Consider the following 24,058-nt stretch of genomic DNA (forward strand, 5'->3'; position numbering starts at 1 on the left):
TTCTCATGCTATGCTCACTCCGTGGGTGAACTTGTTCTGTTTCATAGTTTCAGCTGTCACCAGGATATCTGTGCTGATGGCTTTCACGTCTTGAACTCTATTCTCTACGTCTCTTTGACCTTCATATTCATATTTTATTTTAAACTACTTGCAAGACACCTCTCTAGTATTCTAGGCTTGTCCAGTGAGACACTTTGCTTCTCTACAGTCTTCACACACTTTTGACACAAGCAATTCTCCATCAGATATCAACTGTGTGTCCTATAGTTTAACTCACTTTTGACACTAACTGGAGTTGAAGCAGGCCCACAGGTTAAGGACTCAATCCCAGAAGATTGCCCCCCACCCTCAGATGGCAGTGGCAAGTCCCAGGTTGTGACTTGCGCTCTGACTGCCTGGCTATAAGCTGGCCTTCCCACAACCCAAGTTAGGATGCTTCACAGAACTCAGGGAGATATTTTACTTACATTTACTGGTTTATTATAAAGGATATTGTGAAGGATACAGGTAAACATCAACACGAAGACAAGCATCTACCATCCAGTGTTTATTAACTTGGAAACTTATCAAATCTCATTGTTCAAAAATTTTTATACAGTTTAACATCCGGCCCACCACCCAGAGGTTGGTGGGTGGGTTTGAAAGTCCCAACCTTCTAATCACTTGATCTTTCAGGTATACAGCCTTATCCTGAGGCTGTCTGGGGGCCACCTCCTAAGTCTCTGCATTAGCATAAACTCAGATGTGGTCAGAAGGGGCTCATTGTGAATTATAAGAGGCACTCAGGAACTTTCAAGAATTTTAGGAGCTCTGTACCAGGAACCAGGGGCAAAGACCAATGTATTTCATATTATACCACAGCTCTTCATAACCAAAATGATCCCATTATATTGCATATGCTCATTTTGCTGTCCTAAATCAGCTCTTTTCCTTTATTCCCAGACATGGTATTGAATGTTAAAACAAATACCATGTAACAGCTTTTAAGCCCTTTTGTGTACCAGGCACTGTTCTTAGCACTGGACATGATTTAATTCATTTAATTCTCCTTAATTTTCACCACCACTGTTATCCTCGTATTACAGCTGAGGACATTAAGTTACAAGAGATGAGGTGAGAAGTAGAGCCAGGTCTTGAACCCAGGTGGACCAGCTCCAGACCAGGGGTTGGCTAACTATGGCAGTGTCCAAATCTGGCTCTGCTGCCTGTTTGTGTAAATAAAGGTTTATTGGATCGTGTCATTAGTATTATCTAAGGCTGCTTTTGTACTATAGTGGCAAAGTTGAGTACTGTAGTTACAAAAGAGACTGCTTGGCCTACAACGCCTGCACTGTCTACTGACTGGCCTGTAACAGAAAAAAGCGTGCCATCTTTGCTTCACAGCGTGTCTTCTTATCCACCACACTAGCCTCTAGAAGCTTTGTGCTCATCTTTGCACTTCTGCTTCAGCCTCCATATCCACTTGGTCACAAGGCCCTGCTGATTTTTCCTGCAAAATGTCTCAAAGGTAGTTCTTCCTCTCTATCCTTATGTGACTGTCATCCTTCAGGATCCTGTCGACTTTTGCCTGAGCTAATGAAATGTCCTGTTCTGTGACCTCCTAGATCTTTTGATTCATTCTCTACCAATGCTTCCCAATCTTTTGTTTTGAGACAGTGTCTTTCTGTGTTGCCCAGGCTGGAGTGCAGTGGTGTGATCCTAGCTCACTGCAGCCCTGAGCCTCCTGGACTCAAGCAATCCTCCTGCCATGGCCTCCCAAGTGCTGGGATTATAGGCATGGACCTCCCCCCCCCCCCCCGCCCCCTGCCCCCCAACCCAGCCCGCTTCCCAGTCTTTTCCACATCATGGCACACACAGAAAAAAGTGCTGTATTTGTACAGTACACGGAGACAAATGGCTGTGGCTACTTGGGGCTGGAAGTGGCTAACTCAGAGCAACAAAATGTTTCTAAAATGTAACTTGATCCCATAAACTTGCTTATGCTTGACACACTCATAACTCATTATTCTGGCACAATGTGGGGAAAGTTCTGCTTTATACTGTTGCCAAACTTCTCTTTCTAAAAGTCATACCTGATGTTGATACCTGCCTATATCAAAACCTTCAGTGTCGGCTGGGCGCGGTGGCTCACGCTTGTAATCCTAGCACTCTGGGAGGCCGAGGCGGGCGGATTGCTCAAGATCAGGAGTTCAAAACCAGCCTGAGTGAGACCCCGTCTCTACTATAAAAAAATAGAAAGAAATTAATTGGCCAGCTAATATATATATATAAAAATTAGCCGGGCATGGTGGCACGTGCCTGTAGTCCCAGCTACTCGGGAGGCTGAGGCAGTAGGATTGCTTAAGCCCAGGAGTTTGAGGTTGCTGTGAGCTAGGCTGACGCCATGGCACTCACTCTAGCCTGGGCAACAAGCGAGACTCTGTCTCAAAAAAAAAAACAACAAAAAAAAAAAACCTTCAGTGTCTCCATGTCACTTAAAGTATGAAGTCCAAATGCACTAGTATGGCATAAAACTTTCTTTCCTAGTATATTTGTTTTCTAGGGCTGCCAAAACACATTGCCATGAACTGAATGGCCTAAAAACAGCAGAAATATATTCTCTAGTCTAGAGGGTAGAAGTCCAAAATCAAGAGGTTGGCAGGATAGGTTCCTTCTGTAGACTTTGAGGAAAAAACTGTCGTCTCTCCTTGTCTAGTGGTTGCTGGCAGTCATTGTGTTCCCTGGCTTATACATACATCACTCCAATCTCTGCCTTCATCTTCACATGGCCTTCTCCCCTACGTGTCTTTTTTTTCTTATAAGGACACCACTCATTAGATGAGGGCCTACCAGGCATCCTCAAACTATGGCCCGAGGGCCACATGCGGGTGTTTTTGCCCTTTTGTTTTTTATAAGAAATGTGCAGTGTGCATAGGAATGTGTTCATAGTTTTTTTTAAACTATAGTCCGGCCCTCCAGTGGTCTGAGGGACAGTGAACTCGCCCCCTGTTTAAAAGTTTGAGGACCCCTGGCCTACACCAATCCAGTATGACCTCATTTTAACTTTACGTCTACAGAGACTCTGTTATCAAATAAGGTCACATTCATAGCTTCTGGGTAGGTAGATAAGAATTTTTTTGGGAGGGGAGGACAGTATTCAACCCAGTGTACTTAGTAACATTTCAAGCTACTTTTCTCAACTCTTAACCAACTCCCTTCTCCAAATATGTATTCATAAACATGAATCAATACTGCCCCCCAACCCACATGTAGTGTTCCAATTACACAGATGTATTCACTGTCCCTGAAGATATCATGCCTTTTCTTCTATGTAGTCGGCCCTTGTATTCGAGGATTCCATATCCATGGATTCAACCAACAATGGATTGAATAGTATTCCCCCAAATCCCCAAAACAATAAAAAAAAAATACAACAAAAAAAGTAATAGAAATTTTTAAACAATTCAGCATAACAACTATTTAAGTAGTATTTACATTTTATTAGGGATTATATAGATAATCTAGAGATGACTTAAAGTATGTGGGGTGTGGGAGGACGTGTGTAGATTATATGCAAATACTGTTCCCTATTATATCAGGGACTTGAGCATCCTTGGATTTTGGTATCTGCAGGGTCCTGGAACCAACCCCTGTTGGTTGGTTTCAACTGAGGGATGCTTGATTAACCTAGTCCTTTGCTCCTATCTGCTGTTTGCCTGAAACTTTTTTTTCCCTTCACCCTACATGAACTTTGATTATGCCTGAAACTTTTGACACTTGTCTGCATAATAACATTTTCTTTTTTGTTTGCTCATAACGTATTCTTCCTCTGCTTCCCTCTGTGTAATTAAAATTATTTGTTTGCATGTTTGTATCCCCAGTTAGCTAGATTTTGAACTCTGTAAGAGGAAAACCATATTTTAATTCAGTTTCGTATCCCCAGCACCTTGCAAAGTGCTTGATGCATGCCTCTTCCCAAATGGTTTATTGAATGAATGAGTACATTCATGAGTAAAGATAGTCATTGTATTTTCTTCCCTTTCTTACCTCAGGTACAGAAACTAATGCGGAAAAAGCAATTAGACGTGGCAGAATTTAGCATCTATTGGGATGTCGATTGCACTTTATTGGGGGATTTGCCTCAGGTGGAGTTACAGGTATGATTCTGGCAGAGGGCATTATTGCAAGATACCACTGAAGGAAAATGGTGTAGGATAACTGCAATGTGGGTTTTTGTCCCCTGCATCTCTGATGCCCATTCCCATCCCCCTGTTCTCCTTGGGCATCCACTCTCATGTGTGCTTGCTTGCGGTAGTTGCTATATATGTAACTTTGAACAATATACAGTATTTAATGTATTTTTTTTTTTTTGAGACAGAGTCTCACTTTGTTGCCCAGGCTAGAGTGAGTGCCGTGGCATCAGCCTAGCTCACAGCAACCTCAATCTCTTGGGCTCAAGGAATCCTGCTGCCTCAGCCTCCTGAGTAGCTGGGACTACAGGCATGCACGACCATGCCCGGCTAATTTTTTCTATATATATTAGTTGGCCAATTAATTTCTTTCTATTTATAGTAGAGATGGGGTCTCGCTCTTGCTCAAGGTGGTTTCGAACTCCTGACCTCGAGCAATCTGCCTGCCTCGGCCTCTCAGAGTGCTAGGATTACAGGCGTGAGCCACAGCACCCGGCCTAATGTATGTTTTAAATTTATATTAGAGCATAGATTTCTTTTTTTCGCTTAAATCTATGTTTTTAAGATGTTGCTGTTTCTACTTCAGATTAATTGCTTCTGACTATTGCATCATATTCTATTGTATATATGTAATATAGTATAATTATTCATTCTCTCAGCCACCATGTACTAGGTATCTAGATTTTAAATGAACAAAGCACCAGATCTGATTCTTAAAGAGGAGCTTTCTTACCATATTTATGTTAAAACTTCACCTTCAGCTGCATTCTTTTAAGAAATAGTTAGAAATTCATAAATAATTGGATATAAAGTATTTACTGTTCATGAAGGATAAAAAAAAAAAATCTTAGGCCGAGCGCGGTGGCTCATGCCTATAATCCTAGCACTCTGGGAGGCCAAGGCGGGCGGATTGCTCGAGGTCAGGAGTTCGAAACCACCCTGAGCAAGGGCAAGACCCCGTCTCTACTATAAATAGAAAGAAATTAATTGGCTAACTAATATATATAGAAAAAATTAGTTGGGCATGGTGGCACATGCCTGTAGTCCTAGCTACTCTGGAGGCTGAGGCAGCAGGATTGCTTGAGCCCAGGAGTTTGAGGTTGCTGTGAGCTAGGCTGACACCACGGCTCTCACTGTAGCCTGGGCAACAAAGCGAGACTCTGTCTCCAAAAAAAAAAAAAAAAAAAAATCTTAGTTTAATCTTTTTGTAAGAAGTTGTAGATAGTTTAAGTGAAATGGGGGAAAATAACTCATTTTTCCCCCACCCAGAGTTATCTTTGGCTTGCATGCTATTGTACAGGATGGGTTTTTGTTTTGCTAATTTGATAAAATAAATACTGTATCCACACAGTAGAACAATGTATACCTATAAAAAAATGGTAAGTATCTTTATGATGAATATGTAATAGTGATATATTAAGCTAAAAAAAAAGTAAGGCAAAACTGCTTATATATCATTTGTGTAAGAGAACAGAAAATTATAGATTTGTCTGAATATGTTCAGAATGCCTCTGGTGGGAGATGTAAGAAACTGGTATTACTGGTTGTCTCTGGGAAGGTAAATGGGTGGACGAGGGATGAGAATAGGAAAGAGGTACTGCACCTTTTTTTGCCTTTAAAATTTTATTACCTATTAAATTTTAAATAAAAATTTTAAAATATTGGAACGCTTTAGGACCCAGTTTTATAGTATTTTTGGATTCCAATGTAATATAGTGTAGATTAGATACCAACATGTAACTTGATCTCAGAAACATTTGCTGTTATGACACAGCCTGTGGCTTAGCTTGAACATTTGTTACAAAACCCCAATATTATAAGAGAGTGACCACCCAAAGGAAAGCCAGTCTGAGCAGAGCAGGTGTTCTTGTGACATGCAGGAGGCCATGGCCAAGAGCATGGAGAGTCGCAGTCACCACTATGTCCTGGAGCCCGTGTGTGCGTCTGCTCTTTTGAAGAGAAACTGCTCCAAGGAGCCTCTGCGGTCTCGGCACAGTCCTCGTATCGAATGTGATATTCAGCTGGAGACCATTCCCTTGAAACTCTCTCAGGTACACTCTTTCTTCCCAGTGGCTTACGCTCTCGCTGTCAGATTGGTGACTGGGGGTGAAGAAAGAATGTGGATAGTAAGGTCTTGATATTTGATAAGCATCCTCAGCAGTGAAGAGAGTGCATGTGAGACCATTTCCCTCCAGACCAAAGTTGTGTTAGGTGTAAAACACACTGTCTGTTAGATAGTTAAATTGGGTTGATCTCAGGTTAGTTTTGAATTAAATTTTTAAGAGCTGAATGAAGAATACAAGAGATACAGTAAATATAAACACTTAACTGTCAGTATTCAGAGAGACATGCTGTTTGGTACTGGTAGCTTGGTCTTCCAGTTTGCATTGGGTTTCAACTCAGTGGATTGACTAATATGAATTGTTCTTGTTAGATATAGGTCTTAACTGAGTACAAGAAACAAATCTATTCTAAACTAGTATCTTTTAACCTCTAATAAAAAGCTGCAATACCGGCAAATCATGGAATTCCTCAAGGAGCTGGAACGAAAGGAGAGGCAGGTGAAGTTCCGAAAGTGGAAACCCAAAGTGGCAATATCCAAGAAGTAAGGACTTCTAAGTGTTGTATATGAAATACATCTTACAGCATGTTCTATTTTTGTGCATAGATCAGAAATGTGCCTCACTGTCCTTTACCCATGATTGGAAATAAATGTATGATTGATTTTTCTGGCCCTTGAAATGCCATTCCTGTTGTTTATTATTGTTGCTGTTCTTATTGTGTATTTATATGATGTCATGGGTTTACTCATTTTCAGTGTAGTGAAATTCAGGAGATCTTTTCGGTCTTGTTTAGCAAGTAGATTGATGTTCTTGTGGGATCTGGTGTGTAGTAAACACTTTGCAATATTCTTTGAACCTACTTCCCTCTATCTCTTCTCCCAGGTTGACTGGTCAACCTGTATATGGTACATTTTCTAACTTCCATTGCAAAACCAAATCCTCTTTTCAAGTTGCAGTGATAAGCTTGACCAACTTTGATATATTAAAACTGTAAAGATCCGGTGTATTTCTGTCTTTAGTTAGAAATATTCAGTTAAAAACTTTAGTAATCAAACCCATGATAATTATCTTAAGACGGTATTTACTTTACAGTCAGCACTTGATGTTCTGTCGGTGGATGGGCCTGATACTCTGGGTAATTCAAACCAATCGAGTTCTGTGTTATTGATTTATAAATTGGCGATCTATTATTTGATGTTCTTTGGCAGCATATTTACTTTTCCCACATATTGGGTTTAACTTAATATTAAAATAAGCTCAATACATAGACTTATGGCTGATGAGAAAAGATGTCTTAGAAGAAGAGTAGTTATGTGGATTGTCCTGGATTGATAGCATTTTAATTGCTTCTGTTGTGAGAAGTAATTACGTTGTTATGGACTATTTCAGCTGCCGAGAATGGTGGTATTTTGCTTTGAATGCTAACTTGTATGAGATCAGAGAACAGAGGAAACACTGTACCTGGGACTTCATGTTGCATCGTGCCCGCGATGCTGTATCTTACACTGACAAGTATTTCAACAAGTTAAAAGGAGGCTTGCTGTCTGCTGAGGACAAGGTGAGTGTACTGTTGTGTTTCATGCTTCATTCATAGGATTAGGGTTTTCTCTCAAAGGATGAAGAAAATGGGATCTGTGAAGAAATAAAGTCCCCTGCCAAGAGGCATAATTTTACAGGATAGAGTTGGTCTTACCAGAGAGAGAAGTTAGCCAGAAGCATCCTCTACCCTCTGCTGGCTGAGGAGAACCTCACCATGGGGTAGAAAGAAGAAAAGAAGGTCATGGTCCTGCCATGCCTTTGTGCCCATACCCCTTCTCCCTAGCTCACTGTACAAGGCCCAGAGAGACTTTCTGATGCAGTCAGTCACTTATGTCACTTAAAAGCCTGATCCTACTCCTAATTCTTTTCCTTTGGAGGCTGTAACTAATCTCTGTAAATTTTGGCCTACATTTTCCGCAATCCCAGTTGACTTGATTGGCCTTGGGGTTTTTGGTGGTAGAGGCTAGGCAGAAGAGGATGAAGTAGGTAGTAAAGGCAAGCTCATGTTTTAGTTAACTGTAGGGCTAGAGACCCTTAGAACCTACCAGTCCTGGAGTCCTGGCATGGGACCCCACCCCTTCCCTAGCAATCTATCTGTTGTCTCCTAGGGACAGGTGGTGGGGTTTGCTTTGTGCCTTGATTTGTTTTGGTTTTGTGAGCATCAGTTTTTACAATAGGTATTTAGATCATTTCTAAGAATTTGGAAACCTAGAGGTTTCCAAAAGACAGATACTGTCAAGATCTTAACTAACCATTTCTCTAGGAGACTCTTCCAAGCAAAAAGGAATATTTCTCTCCCTTCAGCACCCACTGTGTGGTAACAAAGGGCAATTCTGAATCCCTAAGGGTTCTCTCCTCTCCTGCCAGCACCCTGAGGCCGTGGCCCACTCACTTTAATTCCTTTTTTCATCAGTGTCAGACATGGTTACCTACATGGGAACCTTATGAAAAGGAAGAATAAACCAGACATTTTATTTTGAATGGTTTTCTTAAAGGCATAGGCAAAGACATGGAGAGAGAGAAAAATCTAAATTACAGCTGAGATGAGCAAGTAAACATGTATAAACTCCTTTTTTTAACGTTAGGGTATAACAGTTTAGGAGAGCTAATTCTACATTCTTTTTTATCTTGGCATGTAGCTGGCTACCATTGCTTTTTCCTGACCAGTATGGAATGAGTTAAAATAACTATATCCTTGCCATTACCCTATATGAAGCATAAAAGAGCTGGTGTTTGCACACTTTCTGTATAAAGTTGGTCCTCAGTTTCAGGAAGAATAACTAGTCGGCCTGCTTTGCTCATCTGAGCTAAAGCTTGTGAAAGCCCTTTGTAAACTGCGTCAGTGCTATGCAAAGCGTGGGGTGTTGCGGCAGTATGTATGCTTTAGTGACTCGTAAAACTAAGTACTGCTGTACTTTGCTCCCTCTCTATTTACCGTTAATCTCAGATACCATGAAACTTGTAAGAAATGTTTTTGAGACCAAGTAAAATCTATTGAATTATATGGAAAATCTGTATAAAACAGAAACATGATGATGGAAACGATTTGGCCTTCGGTGCCAATGCTGAAGGCCAGATAGTTCCTTTGCTGTACTTATAGTGGTTTTCACGGGTGTCCAGTATCTCTGGACCTACAATATCTGTTTTTTTGTTTGTTTGTTTTTGTTTTCACCATAACAGGAGGAAATGTGTCGGATTGAAGAGGAACAGAGCTTTGAGGAATTGAAAATTTTGCGTGAACTGGTTCATGATCGATTTCACAAACAGGAAGAGCTAGCAGAGGTAAAAAATCCTCTACAAGAGGATTTGTTCAGACCCAGCGCTCCGAGTGCTACGGTTTTAATATGCTTATGTGTCTGTGGGGGACAAACTGCAGTTGTGGACTTAGAGAGCTTGCTTTTATCTTTGGTACTCACATCCGCTCGTTTGTGATTGTCACAGAGCCTGCGAGAGCCGCAGTCTGATTCTCCAGGAGACTCTCCCGGAGCCCCGGACCCTGGCGCAGGCAGCGGGATGCTGCAGTACCTTCAGTCCTGGTTTCCTGGCTGGGGTGGCTGGTACGGGCAGCAAACCCCTGAAGGGAAAGTGGTCGAGGGGCTGTCAGCAGAGCAGCACGAGCCGTGGATTCCTGAAGAGATCCTGGGTACGATGGGAGCTGGCCTTCACTTAGTTCATAAACAATGGTCTGTTATTCATACAACAGCCTGTGGTATTTTTCACATTTCACCAAAGCAGATACTTGGAAAACAGTTTGTTTCATGTTCATAGAGGCAGAGAGAAGAAATATTTTGGGAGCTACTCTGTAACTGTATTACTAAATATGAATATTAGTATACTTTCAGATAGATGACAGTGATCGTAAGAGAACCAAATTTGAGCAAGCTCAAAAATTTTATTTTATTTTATTTTATTTTATTTTATTTTATTTTATTTTATTTTATTTTATTTTATTTTATTTTTTGAGACAGAGTCTTACTCTGTTGCTTGGGCTAGAGTGCCGTGGTGTCAGGCTAGCTCACAGCAACCTCAAACTCCTGGGTTTAAGCGATCCTCCTGCCTAAGCCTCCCGAGTAGCTGGGACTACAGGCATGCGCCACCATGCCTGGCTAATTTTTTCTGTGTAGTTTTAGTTGTCCAGCTAATTTCTTTCTATTTTTAGTAGAAACAGAGTCTCACTTTTGCACAGGCTGGTCTTGAACTCCTGACCTTGAGTGATCCTCCTGCCTTGGCCTCCCAGAGTGCTAGGATTACAGGCGTGAGCCACTGCGCCTGGCCAAGTTAAAAAATTTTAAACCAAAGCTCTTAGAGTACCAGTCCAGAGCCATTCTTTAAACCTGCGGTGTCCAGTATGTCAGTGATAGCCACAATGATTATTTAAATTAATTAAAATTAAATGTAAGTAGGCTGGGCGCGGTGGCTCACGCCTGTAATCCTAGCACTCTGGGAGGCCGAGGCGGGTGGATTGCTCGAGGTCAGGAGTTCAAAACCAGCCTGAGCAAGACCCCGTCTCTACTAAAAATAGAAAGAAATTAATTGGACAACTAAAATTAATTGGACAACTAAAAATATATATACAAAAAATTAGCCGGGCATGGTGGCACATGCCTGTAGTCCCAGCTACTTGGGAGGCTGAGACAGGAGGATCGCCTGAGCCCAGGAGTTTGAGGTTGCTGTGAGCTAGGCTGATGCCATGGCACTCACTCTAGCCTGGGCAACAAAGTGAGACTCTGTCTCAAAAAAAAAAAAAAAAATTTAAATATAAGTAATAATTCAGTTCCTTAATTGCACTAGCCACATTAGCCACATGTGCTCTGAGTGCTCCATAGCCACATGTGGTTAGTGGCCACTGTCCTGGACAGTGCTGGTGTAGACCATTTCACTGTATTGTGCAGCATTCCTTCATACTGAACTTTATCATGAATCTTACCCTGCCTGGTTTGGTAATGAGTTTTTAAGAGCCCTTATAAATAGGATTTTAAATTAGAGAGTAAAACAGTCACCCATGACTTTGGAGTTCTTAAAAAAGGGAAAATTAGTTAAATAACATCTTCATAACTGTGATCCATTATGCATGCTTGTGTCTTTTTTTTTTTTATTCTGCTATGTTTTTTCTTCAAGTTTTTTTCTCCCTTACCATTTAGGCACTGAGGAGTTTTTTGACCCTACTGCAGATGCCTCATGTATGAACACGTATACAAAGCGAGATCATGTCTTTGCCAAGCTGAATTTGCAGTTGCAGCGAGGTACAGTGACTCTGCTACACAAGGAGCAAGGAACTCCTCAAATGAATGAAAGTGCTTTCATGCAGCTCGAGTTTTCAGGTACTGCCCCAAAAGAACTACCTGCTCCTGATTCTCTCTTTAGGTGCCAGGGTCCAGTTGATTCTTGTTATTTGTGGTAGTAACAGTCTAGAAAGTCACTGGAAAAACTGAATTAGCTACTACAGAACCATTGCTTCTAGAGGGAATATAGGGTTGGTTCATTTGAGCCTCTGGTCATAACATTTGTTGACCGATCAATACATAAACCTTATTTTTTAATGTGTCTATGTTTAAAAATATTTAATATATAAATGTATGTATGTGTGTGTGATCCCTGATTTATGATAGTTTGACTTAGGATTTTTTGGCTTTACAATGGTATGCAAAAGCAATACACATTTAGTAGAAACCATACTTTGAATTTTGTTCTTTTCCTGGGCTAGCCATATTCGGTATGATACTCTTCTTGTGATGCTGAGCAGAGGCAGTGGCAGCAAGGTGTAGTTCCCAGTCAGCTACTCGATCATGAGGGTAAACTGATGTTCTGCAGCAGTGGCTTTAAGGTGAAGCCAGTGCCCATTTACCATTCTGAAAATCCCAGGGCCCTTAAGAATTATGTTAAATGTACTTTGCCTGTGCTCTATAAATGGAAGAACAAAGCCTGGATGATAGCACATCTGTTTATAACATGGTTTCCTGAATATTTTAAGTCCATGGTTGAAACCTACTGCTCAGAAAAAGAGATTTCTTTCAATATATTACTGATTGTTGACAATGTACCTGGTCACCCAAGAGCTCTGATGAAGATGTACAAGGAGATGAATGTTGTTTGCATGCCTGCTAACACAGCATCCATTCTGTAACCCATGGATGCAGGAGTGATTTTGACTTTCAAATCTTATTATTTAAGAAATACATTTTGTAAGGTATAGCTGCCATAGATAGTGATTACTCTTATGGATCTGGGCAAAGTGAGTTGAAAACCTTCTGTAAAGGATTCAGCATTCTAGATGCCATTAAGAACGTTTGTGTTTCATGGGAGGAGGTCAAAATTTCTATATTAATAGGAGTTTGGAAGAAGTTGATTCCAACCCTCATGGATGACTTTGAGAGGGGTTCAAGACTTCAGTGGAGAAAGGTACAACAGATGTGGTGGAAATAGCAAGAGAACTAGAATTAGAAGTGGAACCTGAAAATGGGACAGAATTGCTGCAGTCTTATGACAATAAAACTTGAACAGATAAGAAGTTGCTTCTTATGGATGGACAAAGAAAGTGGTTTCTTGAGATGGAATTTACTCCTGGTGAAGATGCTGTGAACATTGTTGAAATGACACGAAAGGATTTAGGATATTACATAAACTTAGTTGACAAAGCAGTGGCAGGGTTTGAGAGGATTGACTCCAATTTTGGAAGAACTTCTGTGGGTAAAATGTTAGCATCTCATGCTATAGAGGAATCCTTCATGAAAGGATGAGTCAATCAATGTTGCAAGCTTTATCGTTGTCTTATTTTAAGAAATTGTCACAACTACCCCAGCCTTCAACAACCACCACCCTGATCAGTCAGCAGCCGTTAACATCGAGGCAAGACCCTCCACCAGCAAAAGAATTATGAAGATTTAGATGATTGTTAGCATCTTTTAGCAATAAAATATTTTAAAATTAAGGTATATACATTATTGTTTTAGATATAATGCTATTGCATGCTCAAAAGACTATAGTATAGTTTAAACGTAACTTTTATATGTACCAGGAAACAAAAAAATTCATGTGAGTTGTTTTATTGTGATATTCACTGTATTGTGGTGGTCTGGAACCAAACCTGCAATATTACTGAGGTATGTATGTAGATAGATAGGGATTCTAATTTCAAGAAAGAATAGTTTATGATATCTAGTATTCCTCTGTAAAGTAGAATATCTAATACTTTTTATAATACTTTAGGCCCTCATGGCATTGTGTCACCTCTTACATTTATCTTTTATAGATGTAAAACTTCTAGCAGAATCTCTTCCTCGAAGAAATTCCTCCTTGCTTTTAGTCCGGTTGGGTGGACTGTTTCTTCGAGACCTGGCTACAGAAGGAACTATGTTTCCTCTTCTAGTCTTCCCTAATCCAGTATGTACAACAGTGGGTTGGCTAATACTTCTAGGGTGTTGGTGAATTGTGGTCTGATTTAGGCAAACAATAAGTAATACTAACCTCATTCATTCTGACATTGGGTCATCTCAAGACAGGTAGGTTGGGGTTAGATAAGTTTTTTGAATTTGTTAGAAAATGTTGGTGAGATTTATGGCTATGCCTTCTTCCACTTCTGTGTTGTAGCCACCATGGTATAGTTTGCTCTGATTTGGAAGAAAATGCCATAATCACCACCATTTCTTACATTTAATGGTCAGTGTTTGAATTTCCTCTGTATTTGACAGTCATTTTCATGCATTCTTACCATTAGTCACTCATGAAATCTCGTCTTTCCAGGGTTCCAAAAGGGAATTGTCTTAAGTTTTCTATATGTGTAATTTTTATATATAATATACCTTATTAATTATGAGATCTTTGATCTTATTAAGTTGGCAGCATATGGTCCAAATAGTTGAATATTTAGCCACTTACTTTAGCTATAATTTTTTTATGGACATGGTGAGTGAAAGATTTAGGGGAGGGCAGACTTAAAGTTTGAAAAGTTAGACACATTTGATACTCATTTAGCAATCATTCATTAAACATGCTGAGTGCAAAGTAGCACACTGTCAATACAGGGGAACAGACATGTTCTTATTGGATTGGGGAAAAAAGCAAAAAACTAAACAAGTGTAATCTGATGTGAAGTGAGTTTTGATTCAGTTGTGCTAAGCAAGAGTGATGCTAAAAGGTAAAATGTGTGTATGTACATAGGGCATTGTCCCCTCTCACCCTGACATTTATGCATTTTTGTCTGTGTTTAATAGCAAAAAGAAGTTGGCAGAGTCTCACAATCTTTTGGTCTCCAAACCACATCTGCAGACAGAAATGATCATTACCCAGGTAATTTGTCATATGTTCTTAAAACTAGTCCTTAAAGCTATTTTTATTACAGATCAGTAGTCTTTTTGAGACAAAGTCTCACTCTGTTGGCCCCTGGCGAGTAGAGTGCCATGGCATTAGCCTAGCTCACAGCAACCTCTAACTCCTGGGCTCAGGCAATCCTGCCTCAACCTCCCAAGCAGCTGGGACTACAGGTGTGCACCACCACGTCTGGCTAGCTTTTTCTATTTTTTTTTTTTTTTTTTTTTTTTTTTAGTTCCCCGTCTAATTTTTTTTTTTTTCTATTTATATTAGAGATGGGGTTTCGCTCTTGCTCAGGCTGGTCTCAAACTCTTGAGCTAAAGTGATCCTCCCGCCTTGGCCTCCCAGAGTGCTAGGATTACAGGCGTGAGCCACTGCACCCGGCTGAGATCACTAGTCTTGATTCCCTTAAAAGAGGGAATGTTTTCTGGTTTGTGCATGGCAGTTTGCTGTGTGGATCTGCCTTTCACCTGGAGGCAGCTTGGTGCTCTTTCTTGGAGTTGTGGAGCTGGGGCTAACCAGGGCAGCTTTGCGGGGCCTCTAGGTCTGCGGTTTCCATGATGGGAGTCAGTACAGCAGCCCAGCCATTATGATTCCTGTTGAAAATAAGAGTCAGTCCCTACTGGGCTGTCTATTTTAAAAATGTGAAAAAATATGCTAATTTGAAAATAATTTAGAAAAATTTTTTCCCCCAGAATTCCTTGTGTCTGTTTAGAGTAAGGTGACTGTTTTAGCCATGTTCCATTTTCTTTCTCCAATTCTTTCCTTCAGCTGCAGACCCAGATAACCCTGTTTTTGAGATGCTGTATGAGAGAAATCCAGCGCATAGCCATTTCGAGAGACGCCTGAACGTTAGCACACGGCCCTTGAACATCATATATAACCCCCAGGCTATTAAGAAAGTAGCTGACTTTTTCTACAAGGGAAAGGTTCATACCTCAGGTTAACTTTTTCGTTTGTTTGATCTTTTAAAAAATGTCTTTCTTGTTATTTCTGGTGCTCTGGACAAGGGTTATTACACATTTAAATGACCCGATGATGGTAGAAGAGGCCTGTAGTAAGTGGCTAGGGTTTTCCTGTTCTGTTATTAAATCGATAGATGTCCTTGGACAGTCTCTTTTTCCAGGAGAAATCAGTATCCTTAAATATTTTCTTTTTATTTGCCTCCTTTAGCATGCATTTTTTTGTACTTCTTATTTTTTTTTTTTTATTTCAGCATATTATGGGGGTACAAATGTTAAGGTTATGTATATTGCCCATGCCCCCTCATCCCCTTATTTCATTAGAATGGTGGTTTCCTTCACTACCCAGGAAATTTTAAGCCAGTGAACTGAGAAGGAATGTTGAGTTTCCTTCTAGATGACAGGATCAGTGGTCTCTTTTACTTGCTTGATGCAGCACTAAATATTGCAAAGTTTGAAATACCATCATTGATTTATTTATGCCACCCTTTGTTTCCAAGAAAGATTTGAAATGGTGCAAAAAACCACTTTTATTGACAGAGAAATTTATAAAATAATAGTATTTTCCTATATCTGTCCCTTCTCCTCTCCTTTATTACAATGAAGATGTTTTAGCTTTTTAATCCAGTGTTTGAGTCTTTTCATGGAAATAGTAGCCATAAATGCTGTGGCGTCATTGCTTAGGCACTGATAGAATATAGAAGGCATTTCTTTCTAAATTCTATTTGTTCTTTCCGTATAATGTCCTGCTTTTTAAGGATTTTAAATATAATGTTTGGAATCTTCCAGAAAATGGTTCAAGAAATTCTAGTAACTTAGGTACCCTTCCCTCGTGAATCTCCTTTCCCCTGATGGCTATCCACAAGCCATCTTTGCTTCATTCCTCTTAACCCTGTTTTTTGTTTGTTTTTGAGACAGGGTCTCACTGTGTCACCCAGGTTGGAGTGCAGTGCAAGTGGCATGGTCATAGTTCACTGGAGCCTCCAACTTCTGGGCTCAAAGAATCCTCCTGCCTTAGCCTCCAGAGTAGCTAGCACTACAGGCCCACACCATCACACCTAGCTAATTAAAAAAAAATTTTGTACAAGCAGGATTTTACTATATTGTCTAGGCTGGTCTCAAACTCTTGGCCTCAGTGTTCCTCCTGCCTTGGCCTCCCAAAGTGCTGGGATTATAGGTGTGAGCCATCACACCTGGCCATAACCCTTCTTATGCCAGGTCAGATTGGAATAAGGAATTGTTGTTACTGATTGCTTTTTTAGCTTTAGTGGAAATTCTTGGTGAGAATGGACATTATAGCACTTTCATTCACCCAGCCATTTGAAAATTCTGACTCTCCTGTATATTTCTAATCTTGTAGGTTTTGGTTATCAGTCTGAACTTGAGTTGAGAGTGGCTGAAGCTGCCCGAAGACAATATAACAAACTGAAGATGCAGACCAAGGCAGAAATCCGACAAACTCTTGATCGTTTGTTAGTGGGCGATTTCATTGTAAGTGGGCATACATAAACAATCTCTAGGGTTTGGGGAAGGGGCAGGCATTCTTTTAGTCAAATTCTCTATCTATTTCTCTATCTACTATCTACTGTAGATAGGTTTGCTTATATCAATTGTACTGATTATGTAAACTGAAAATATGAAATTGTTATCATCTGGCATAAAATAAAAGCTCATGTCTTTTACAGTCAAAGTTTAATTTAAAAAATGAATGACTTACCTTGTACCAGTCGGGATTACTTTCAAGACTCATCTTTGTTCCATTTTCCGACCTTATGTTTTGTATATGTTTCACTTAAGAGTGTCCATTTTTTTACTTACTGTTATCAGAAGAAAAGCAACTGGAATGATGCCCCAGCTTCTATTGCAGAGTATGATGATGGTCGCTTTGTGATGCCAAGTGACTCGCTATCTTGAGGACACCATAGACAGGGAGAGCCAAGGGACATCTTAACAGTCCAGTAAAAAAAAGTTTCTCACAATGTGGCCTGGAGGTGCACTGCCAAGATACAGCAGCAGGTGGAGCAGTTAGAAGGAGTGTGGCTTCTCTTGGACAGGGTAGAGCCAGTTGTAGGTGTCAGGGATGGCAGAAATGTTCAAAGTAAAATGCTTAGGAGTATGTAGTATGGGGTGGAGAATTAGTCCTGTTTTTTGGTGTATGTGTGCATGTGTTTAGTATCCTCTTGTTATTCTATTTTATTTTTTTTGAGACAGAGTCTCACTTTGTTGCCCAGGCTAGAGTGAGTGCCGTGGCATCAGCCTAGCTCACAGCAACCTCAAACTCCTGGGCTCAAGTGATCCTCCTGTTTCAGCCTCCTGAGTAGCTGGGACTACAGGCATGAGCCACCATGCCCGGCTAATGTTTTCTATATATATTAGTTGGCCAATTAATTTCTTTTCTATTTATAGTAGAGATGGGATCTCACTCTTGCTCAGGCTGGTTTTGAACTCCTGACCTCAAGTAATCCGCCCGCCTCGGCCTCTCAGTGCTAGGATTACAGGCGTGAGCCACCGCACCTGGCCTCCTCTTGTTATTTTAAACAATAGAGATTTCTTTTTCATAAAATTTATATATTTCAAATATCAAAGCTTATGTTTTTCACTAAGATATTTTGGCATGAAGGTTCATGGTTACCAATGTCCACGAATAAGTAAAAATATTTGAACTTCTGTGTTTATTTGAATTCCATAATTTCTACAATATTTTAAAGTATTAAGCGCCATAAATTAGAAACAGTCTTTCTTAAACAATGGATCATCATAATCAAAGTACAGACAACCAGGGGCTGTGCGAGGTGGCTCACGCCTGTAATCCTAGCACTCTGAGAGGCTAAGGCGGGGGGATTGCCGGAGCTCAGGAGTTTGAGACCAGCCTGAGCAAGAGTGAGACTCTGTCTCTACAAATAGAAAAATTAGCTGGACGTGGTGGTGCGTACCTGTAGTCCCAGTTACTCGGGAGGCCAAGGCAGGAGGATCACTTGAGCCCAGGAGTTGGAGGCTGCAGTGAGCTATGATGATGCCACAGCATTCTAGCCCAGGAGACAGAGCAAGACCCTGTCTCAAAAAAAAAAAAAAAAAAAAAAAAAAAAATGCAAACAACTGCCCAAATCAGCAATTTTCTAATTTTTCTTCCCCATTTCAGACATTTGCTTATGGTAATGTCTTAAATCTTCAAGCATTTGAATCTACTTTTGTCTTAGACTTTTTATTCTAATACCAGAGACCACTAAGTCACTCGATAATCTTAGCTGTGGCTTTCAGAAATGCTTGAGCACCACTGATAAAGCTGTTCAGTTTCAGCAGTTACAGTTAGCAATCATTTAATTAAAGTTTCTTTTATTTTTACAGGAGGAGAGTAAACGGTGGACTGTGCGACTAGATATTTCTGCCCCTCAGGTGATATTTCCTGATGATTTCAAATTCAAGAATCCTGTGTTAGTTGTTGTGGATCTAGGAAGAATGCTGTTGACAAATACCCAAGGTATAGTGTGAATGTGAAGTAGTGAAAACATGTCTTGGTAGATTGATCTATCTATGCTTAACTAAGTAAACATTAACAAAAACTTCATTTATTTATTATTTATTTATTGTAAGCAGGCAAAGCGCCAAAGTTTATTAAAGTGTTCATTCTGGAGAGGGGACGGGTCAACCCCCTTGAGTGGAGGAAACTAACAAAAAGTTTATGAAACATTTTAAAACTCGAAAATTCACCTTTTATTTTTTAAATAGTAGTTTTATTGAGATATAATTCACATTTTTGAATATATGGTTCGATTGTTTTTAGTATATTGATAGAATTGTGCCACTTTTACTACATTTAATTCCAGAACTTTTTTATCTTCCCTAACTGAAACTCTGTAGCCATTAAACACTAACTCCCTTTCCTTCCCTTCCCCCAGCCCTGGCAACCAGTAATCTTCTGTCTGTGGATTTGTGTGTTCTAAACGTTTCATATGAGTGGAATAATACAATATGTGGCTTTTTATGTCTGACTTTCTCATTTTGCGTATGTTTAAGATTCTTTCATGTTGTTGTATCTATCAGTACTTCTTTCTTTTTTAGGGCTGAATACTAGTCCATTACATGGATATACAAGTTTGTTTATCCATTCATTTGTTGGTGGACATTTGGGTTATTTTCACTTTTTTGGCTATTATGAATAGTGCTGCTATGAACATTTATGTACAGGTTTTTGGGTAAATGTATATTTTTAATTTTCCTATGTATATACCTAGGGGTGGAGTTGCTGGGTCGTGTGGTAACTCTGTTTAATATTTTTAGGAAGTACCAAACTATTTTCCAAAATGACTGCACCATTTTATATTCTCAACAGCAGTGTATGAGGCTTCCAATTTCTCCACATCCTTGTGAATTTATAAAACATTAATGTGGAACAGAGACATAGGTGACAGAACTCAGTGGTTATTTTTTTTTTAATGGTTCCACTGAGGCACCCCAGTGGTGTGTTGTAGTTGTCTCAGGATTGCTCAGCTGTAGGGAGAGGGGTTAAGAGTGTGGACTCTGAGGCTAGAGAATCATGCTCACTAAGCACTGATCTAGGCACTAGGGAGATTGTGTTGAGCAAGACAGATGGGACTACTCTTTTCATGGAACATTCTAGAGGGGGAAACAAATGAACACAGACAAAGGAGAAAGTGAATACATGATGATAGAGAGTGATGTAAGGATAGCAGCTTAAGGCAAGGCAGCTGAGAAGGTGGGAAAGCGACTTTGGGCAACGGGTGGTGGTTTCACCCCTTGACCTGTGATCACGTGTAAGTGGGTCTCCAACTTATGTCCATTTTGATTTCCAAATCAATAGGAAGAATGGTAAATACAGAATATCATGCTTAGAGTTTTCATGCCTTTTCTTTTTTTTAAATTAGGGTTGGTCGATTCTGTACTTTTTGTGGTCATTATATTAAGGGAAGGAAAGCAGACATGTACTTTGAAACGTTTTTTTTCAATCACAGATGACTGCAAGAGAAAAGGTGGGGATGAGTCAGCATCTGAGGAGAACCAGTTTAGCGATGATGAGTATAAGACCCCTCTTGCCACACCTCCTAACACCCCACCTCCCGAGACAAGCAGCAGCAATGGAGAGAAAACACCTCCATTTTCCGGTGTTGAGTTTAGTGAAGAACAGCTTCAAGCACACTTAATGAGCACGAAGATGTATGAGAGGTACTCCCTGTCATTTATGGACCTCCAGATCATGGTTGGACGAGTGAAAGACAATTGGAAGCATGTCCAGGATATTGATGTGGGACCAACCCACGTGGTAGAGAAATTCAACGTTCATCTACAGTTAGAACGTCGATTGATTTACACTTCAGATCCCAAGTACCCAGGAGCCGTGCTCTCAGGCAACTTACCAGACTTAAAAATCCACATCAATGAAGATAAAATATCTGCTCTGAAGAATTGCTTTGCTCTCCTCGCTATGCCAGAAATGAGGACTTCTGACACTCAGATTAAAGAGAAGATTTTTCTCCAAGAGGAACAGCGGGGAAGTTTGCAAGACTCGGTAATGAACTTAACCCAGAGCATCGTGATGTTGGAGCAGCATACCCGAGAGGTTCTGGTGGAGTCGCAGCTCCTCCTGGCAGAATTTAAAGTGAACTGTATGCAGCTTGGTGTTGAGAGCAATGGCCGGTACATTTCTGTGCTCAAGGTGTTTGGCACCAATGCTCACTTTGTGAAAAGGCCTTATGATGCTGAAGTCTCCCTAACTGTTCATGGTTTGCTCCTGGTGGATACCATGCAGACATATGGTGCTGATTTTGACCTTTTGATGGCTTCACATAAGAACTTGAGTTTTGATATTCCAACAGGAAGCCTCCGAGATAGCAGGGCCCAGTCCCCTGTGTCTGGACCTAATGTGGCCCACTTAACTGATGCAGCTGTACTGAACGACCGATCAGCTACTAGTGTTTCACTTGACAAAATTCTCACAAAAGAACAAGAGTCCCTCATTAAATTGGAATATCAATTTGTGAGTTCAGAGTGCCCATCAATGAATTTAGATAGCACTCTTCAAGTGATTTCGTTACAGGTGAATAATTTAGATATTATCCTAAATCCAGAGACAATTGTGGAGCTGATTGGTTTTCTTCAAAAATCCTTTCCCAAAGAAAAAGATGATTTGAGTCCTCAACCTTTAATGACTGATTTTGAAAGAAGCTTTAGAGAACAAGAAACTTACCAATCCACATATGAACAAAACACTGAGGTTGCAGTGGAAATCCATAGACTTAACTTACTACTCCTTCGGACAGTTGGAATGGCAAATGGAGAGAAATATGGCCGAAAAATTGCAACTGCAAGTATAGGTGGCACCAAAGTTAACGTTTCAATGGGAAGCACGTTTGACATGAATGGTTCTCTTGGCTGTTTGCAGCTTATGGATTTGACACAAGATAATATTAAAAACCAATATGTTGTCAGTATTGGGAATTCTACAGGCTATGAAAATATCGTTGGTGATATTGGCTGCTTTGAATCTGTATTTGTCAGAATGGAAGATGCAGCCCTCACTGAAGCTTTGAGTTTCACATTTGTCGAGAAATCTAAACAGGAGTGTTTTCTCAACCTGAAGATGGCTTCCTTGCATTATAACCACTCTGCTAAATTTTTGAAGGAGTTGACATTATCCATGGATGAACTGGAAGAAAATTTTCGAAGTATGTTGAAAAGCGCAGCGACCAAAGTCACCACAGTACTAGCTACCAAGACTGCTGAGTACAGCGAGATGGTGTCGCTCTTTGAAACTCCAAGGAAGACTCGGGAACCCTTTATCTTAGAGGAGAATGAAATATATGGGTTTGGCCTGGCTTCCTCTCATTCAGACACTGTAAAGCTAATCTTGAATGTAAACATCGAATCACCAGTTGTTTCTATCCCTCGGAAGCCTGGGAGTCCTGAATTGTTGGTGGGACACTTGGGACAGATATTCATCCAGAATTTTGTAGCAGGAGATGATGAATCCAGAAGTGACCGTCTGCAGGTGGAAATCAAAGACATCAAACTATATTCTTTGAATTGCACCCAACTAGCCGGCAGAGAAGGTTCTGGGTCTGAAGTAAGCCGGACATTCTGCCCACCTTCCGGGTCTGCCAGTGCCAATAGTCAGGAGGAAGCTCATTTCACCCGACATGATTTCTTCGAATCTTTGCATAGAGGACAAGGTGAGGACCATAAATCTTTTGTTTCATTTTGTTTTAAGATTCAAAACCCAACTTATGTAGTACTTTGCATAACATTACTTTGCAGCAACAACAAATACCTTTTCTTTTAGAATAATTCTTAGTTAATATTTAAGAAATCAAAATAGAATTTTAATAGAATTTTTCACCCTTTATAGTAAGTTGGCCTATGTTCACTCTTCTATTTAATGCTGTATTTGGCAAAATAAGAATTTTTTTTTCCTAAGTATTCGTCTTTGAAATTGGGTGCATGCTCATTTACAGAGATGCTTCAGTGGATGAATTTTGTTAAGAGTATTGTTATCAAAAATGTCATAGAAGTGGCCAGGCTCGGTGGCCCACACCTGTAATCCTGGCACTCTGGGAGGCTGAGGTAGGAGAATCACTAAAGGTCAGGAGTTCGAAACCAGCCTGAGCAAGACAGAGACCCCGTCTCTACTAAAAATAGAAAGAAATTAATTGGCTAACTAAAAATATATAGAAAAAAACTAGCCGGGCATGGAGGCACATGCCTGTAATTCCAGCTACTCAGGAGGCTGAGCCAGAAGGATTGTTTGAGTCCAGGAGTTTGAGGTTGCTATGAGCTAGGCTGATGCCACGGCACTCTAGTCCGGGCAAAAGAGTGAAACTCTGTCTCAAAAAAAAGACAACAAAACAAAACTATTGTTTAATTTGGTCAAATATATCTGATTTTCTTGTTCCTGAGCTGTAGATCTTTCCTAGTTAAATACTATAGTCTAAGGTGGCTGAAGGATTTGATGTAAATAAACTGTGGAATTTAGTTTGTGTATATTATCTTCTCCTTTTAGTATTCTTCCATCTTCTTCTGCGGTGGATTGGTAGAGGGTGCTTGTGTGTATATTCTAGATCTGATTAGCTAAAACCAAACAGTTCACTCTATTAGTCTTGGCATCCATAGAAATCAGGTAAGCCCTAGAATGTGGCTTTATTTATTGGTAAAGAAAACAATACCTTCGAAAACTTCTGTGGTTCTCAGATGTTAATTCACTAGTACTTACCAAAAGATTGCTTTCCTTGCTTGGGACAAAAGTTGTTTATTGGCTGAGCATAATAGCTCACGCCTATAGTCCTAGCTACTTGGGAGGCTGAGGCAGGAGGATTATTTGAACCCAGGAGTTTGTGGTTGCAGTGAGTTACGATGATGCCACTGTACTCTAGCCTGGGTGACAGAGAGAGACCCTGTCTTAAAAAAAAAAAAAGTTATTCTGGTTACTTGGGAGGCTGAGGTGTGAGGATTGCTTGAGTCCAGGAGTTTGAGACTAGCCTGGGCAACGTAGTCAGACCCCATCTCAAAA

At 40.2% G+C, this 24,058-nt stretch overlaps 1 protein-coding gene across 4 annotated transcripts in view; it reads left to right on the forward strand.

Annotated features, from left to right (window-relative positions):
* The window catches only part of VPS13D (vacuolar protein sorting 13 homolog D), a 256,274-nt gene that overhangs the window by 17,163 nt on the left and 215,053 nt on the right, over positions 1–24,058 (forward strand). For 3 of the 4 annotated variants that reach the window (XM_020281677.2, XM_075994141.1, XM_075994149.1), the window contains exons 7-19: positions 4,032–4,136; positions 6,050–6,220; positions 6,674–6,774; positions 7,622–7,790; positions 9,452–9,553; positions 9,713–9,914; positions 11,413–11,592; positions 13,521–13,651; positions 14,482–14,557; positions 15,350–15,520; positions 16,901–17,031; positions 18,886–19,018; positions 20,511–22,724. In XM_020281677.2, coding sequence (XP_020137266.2) covers positions 4,032–4,136; positions 6,050–6,220; positions 6,674–6,774; positions 7,622–7,790; positions 9,452–9,553; positions 9,713–9,914; positions 11,413–11,592; positions 13,521–13,651; positions 14,482–14,557; positions 15,350–15,520; positions 16,901–17,031; positions 18,886–19,018; positions 20,511–22,724 — 3,886 coding nt within the window. Of the gene's footprint in view, positions 1–4,031; positions 4,137–6,049; positions 6,221–6,673; positions 6,775–7,621; positions 7,791–9,451; positions 9,554–9,712; positions 9,915–11,412; positions 11,593–13,520; positions 13,652–14,481; positions 14,558–15,349; positions 15,521–16,900; positions 17,032–18,885; positions 19,019–20,510; positions 22,725–24,058 lie in introns of those variants that run through there. The other variant, XM_075994152.1, reaches the window with a different exon arrangement.

The sequence above is a fragment of the Microcebus murinus genome, chromosome 2, assembly GCF_040939455.1.
Source record: "Microcebus murinus isolate Inina chromosome 2, M.murinus_Inina_mat1.0, whole genome shotgun sequence".
In the NCBI taxonomy this organism is placed as follows: Eukaryota; Metazoa; Chordata; class Mammalia; order Primates; family Cheirogaleidae; genus Microcebus; species Microcebus murinus.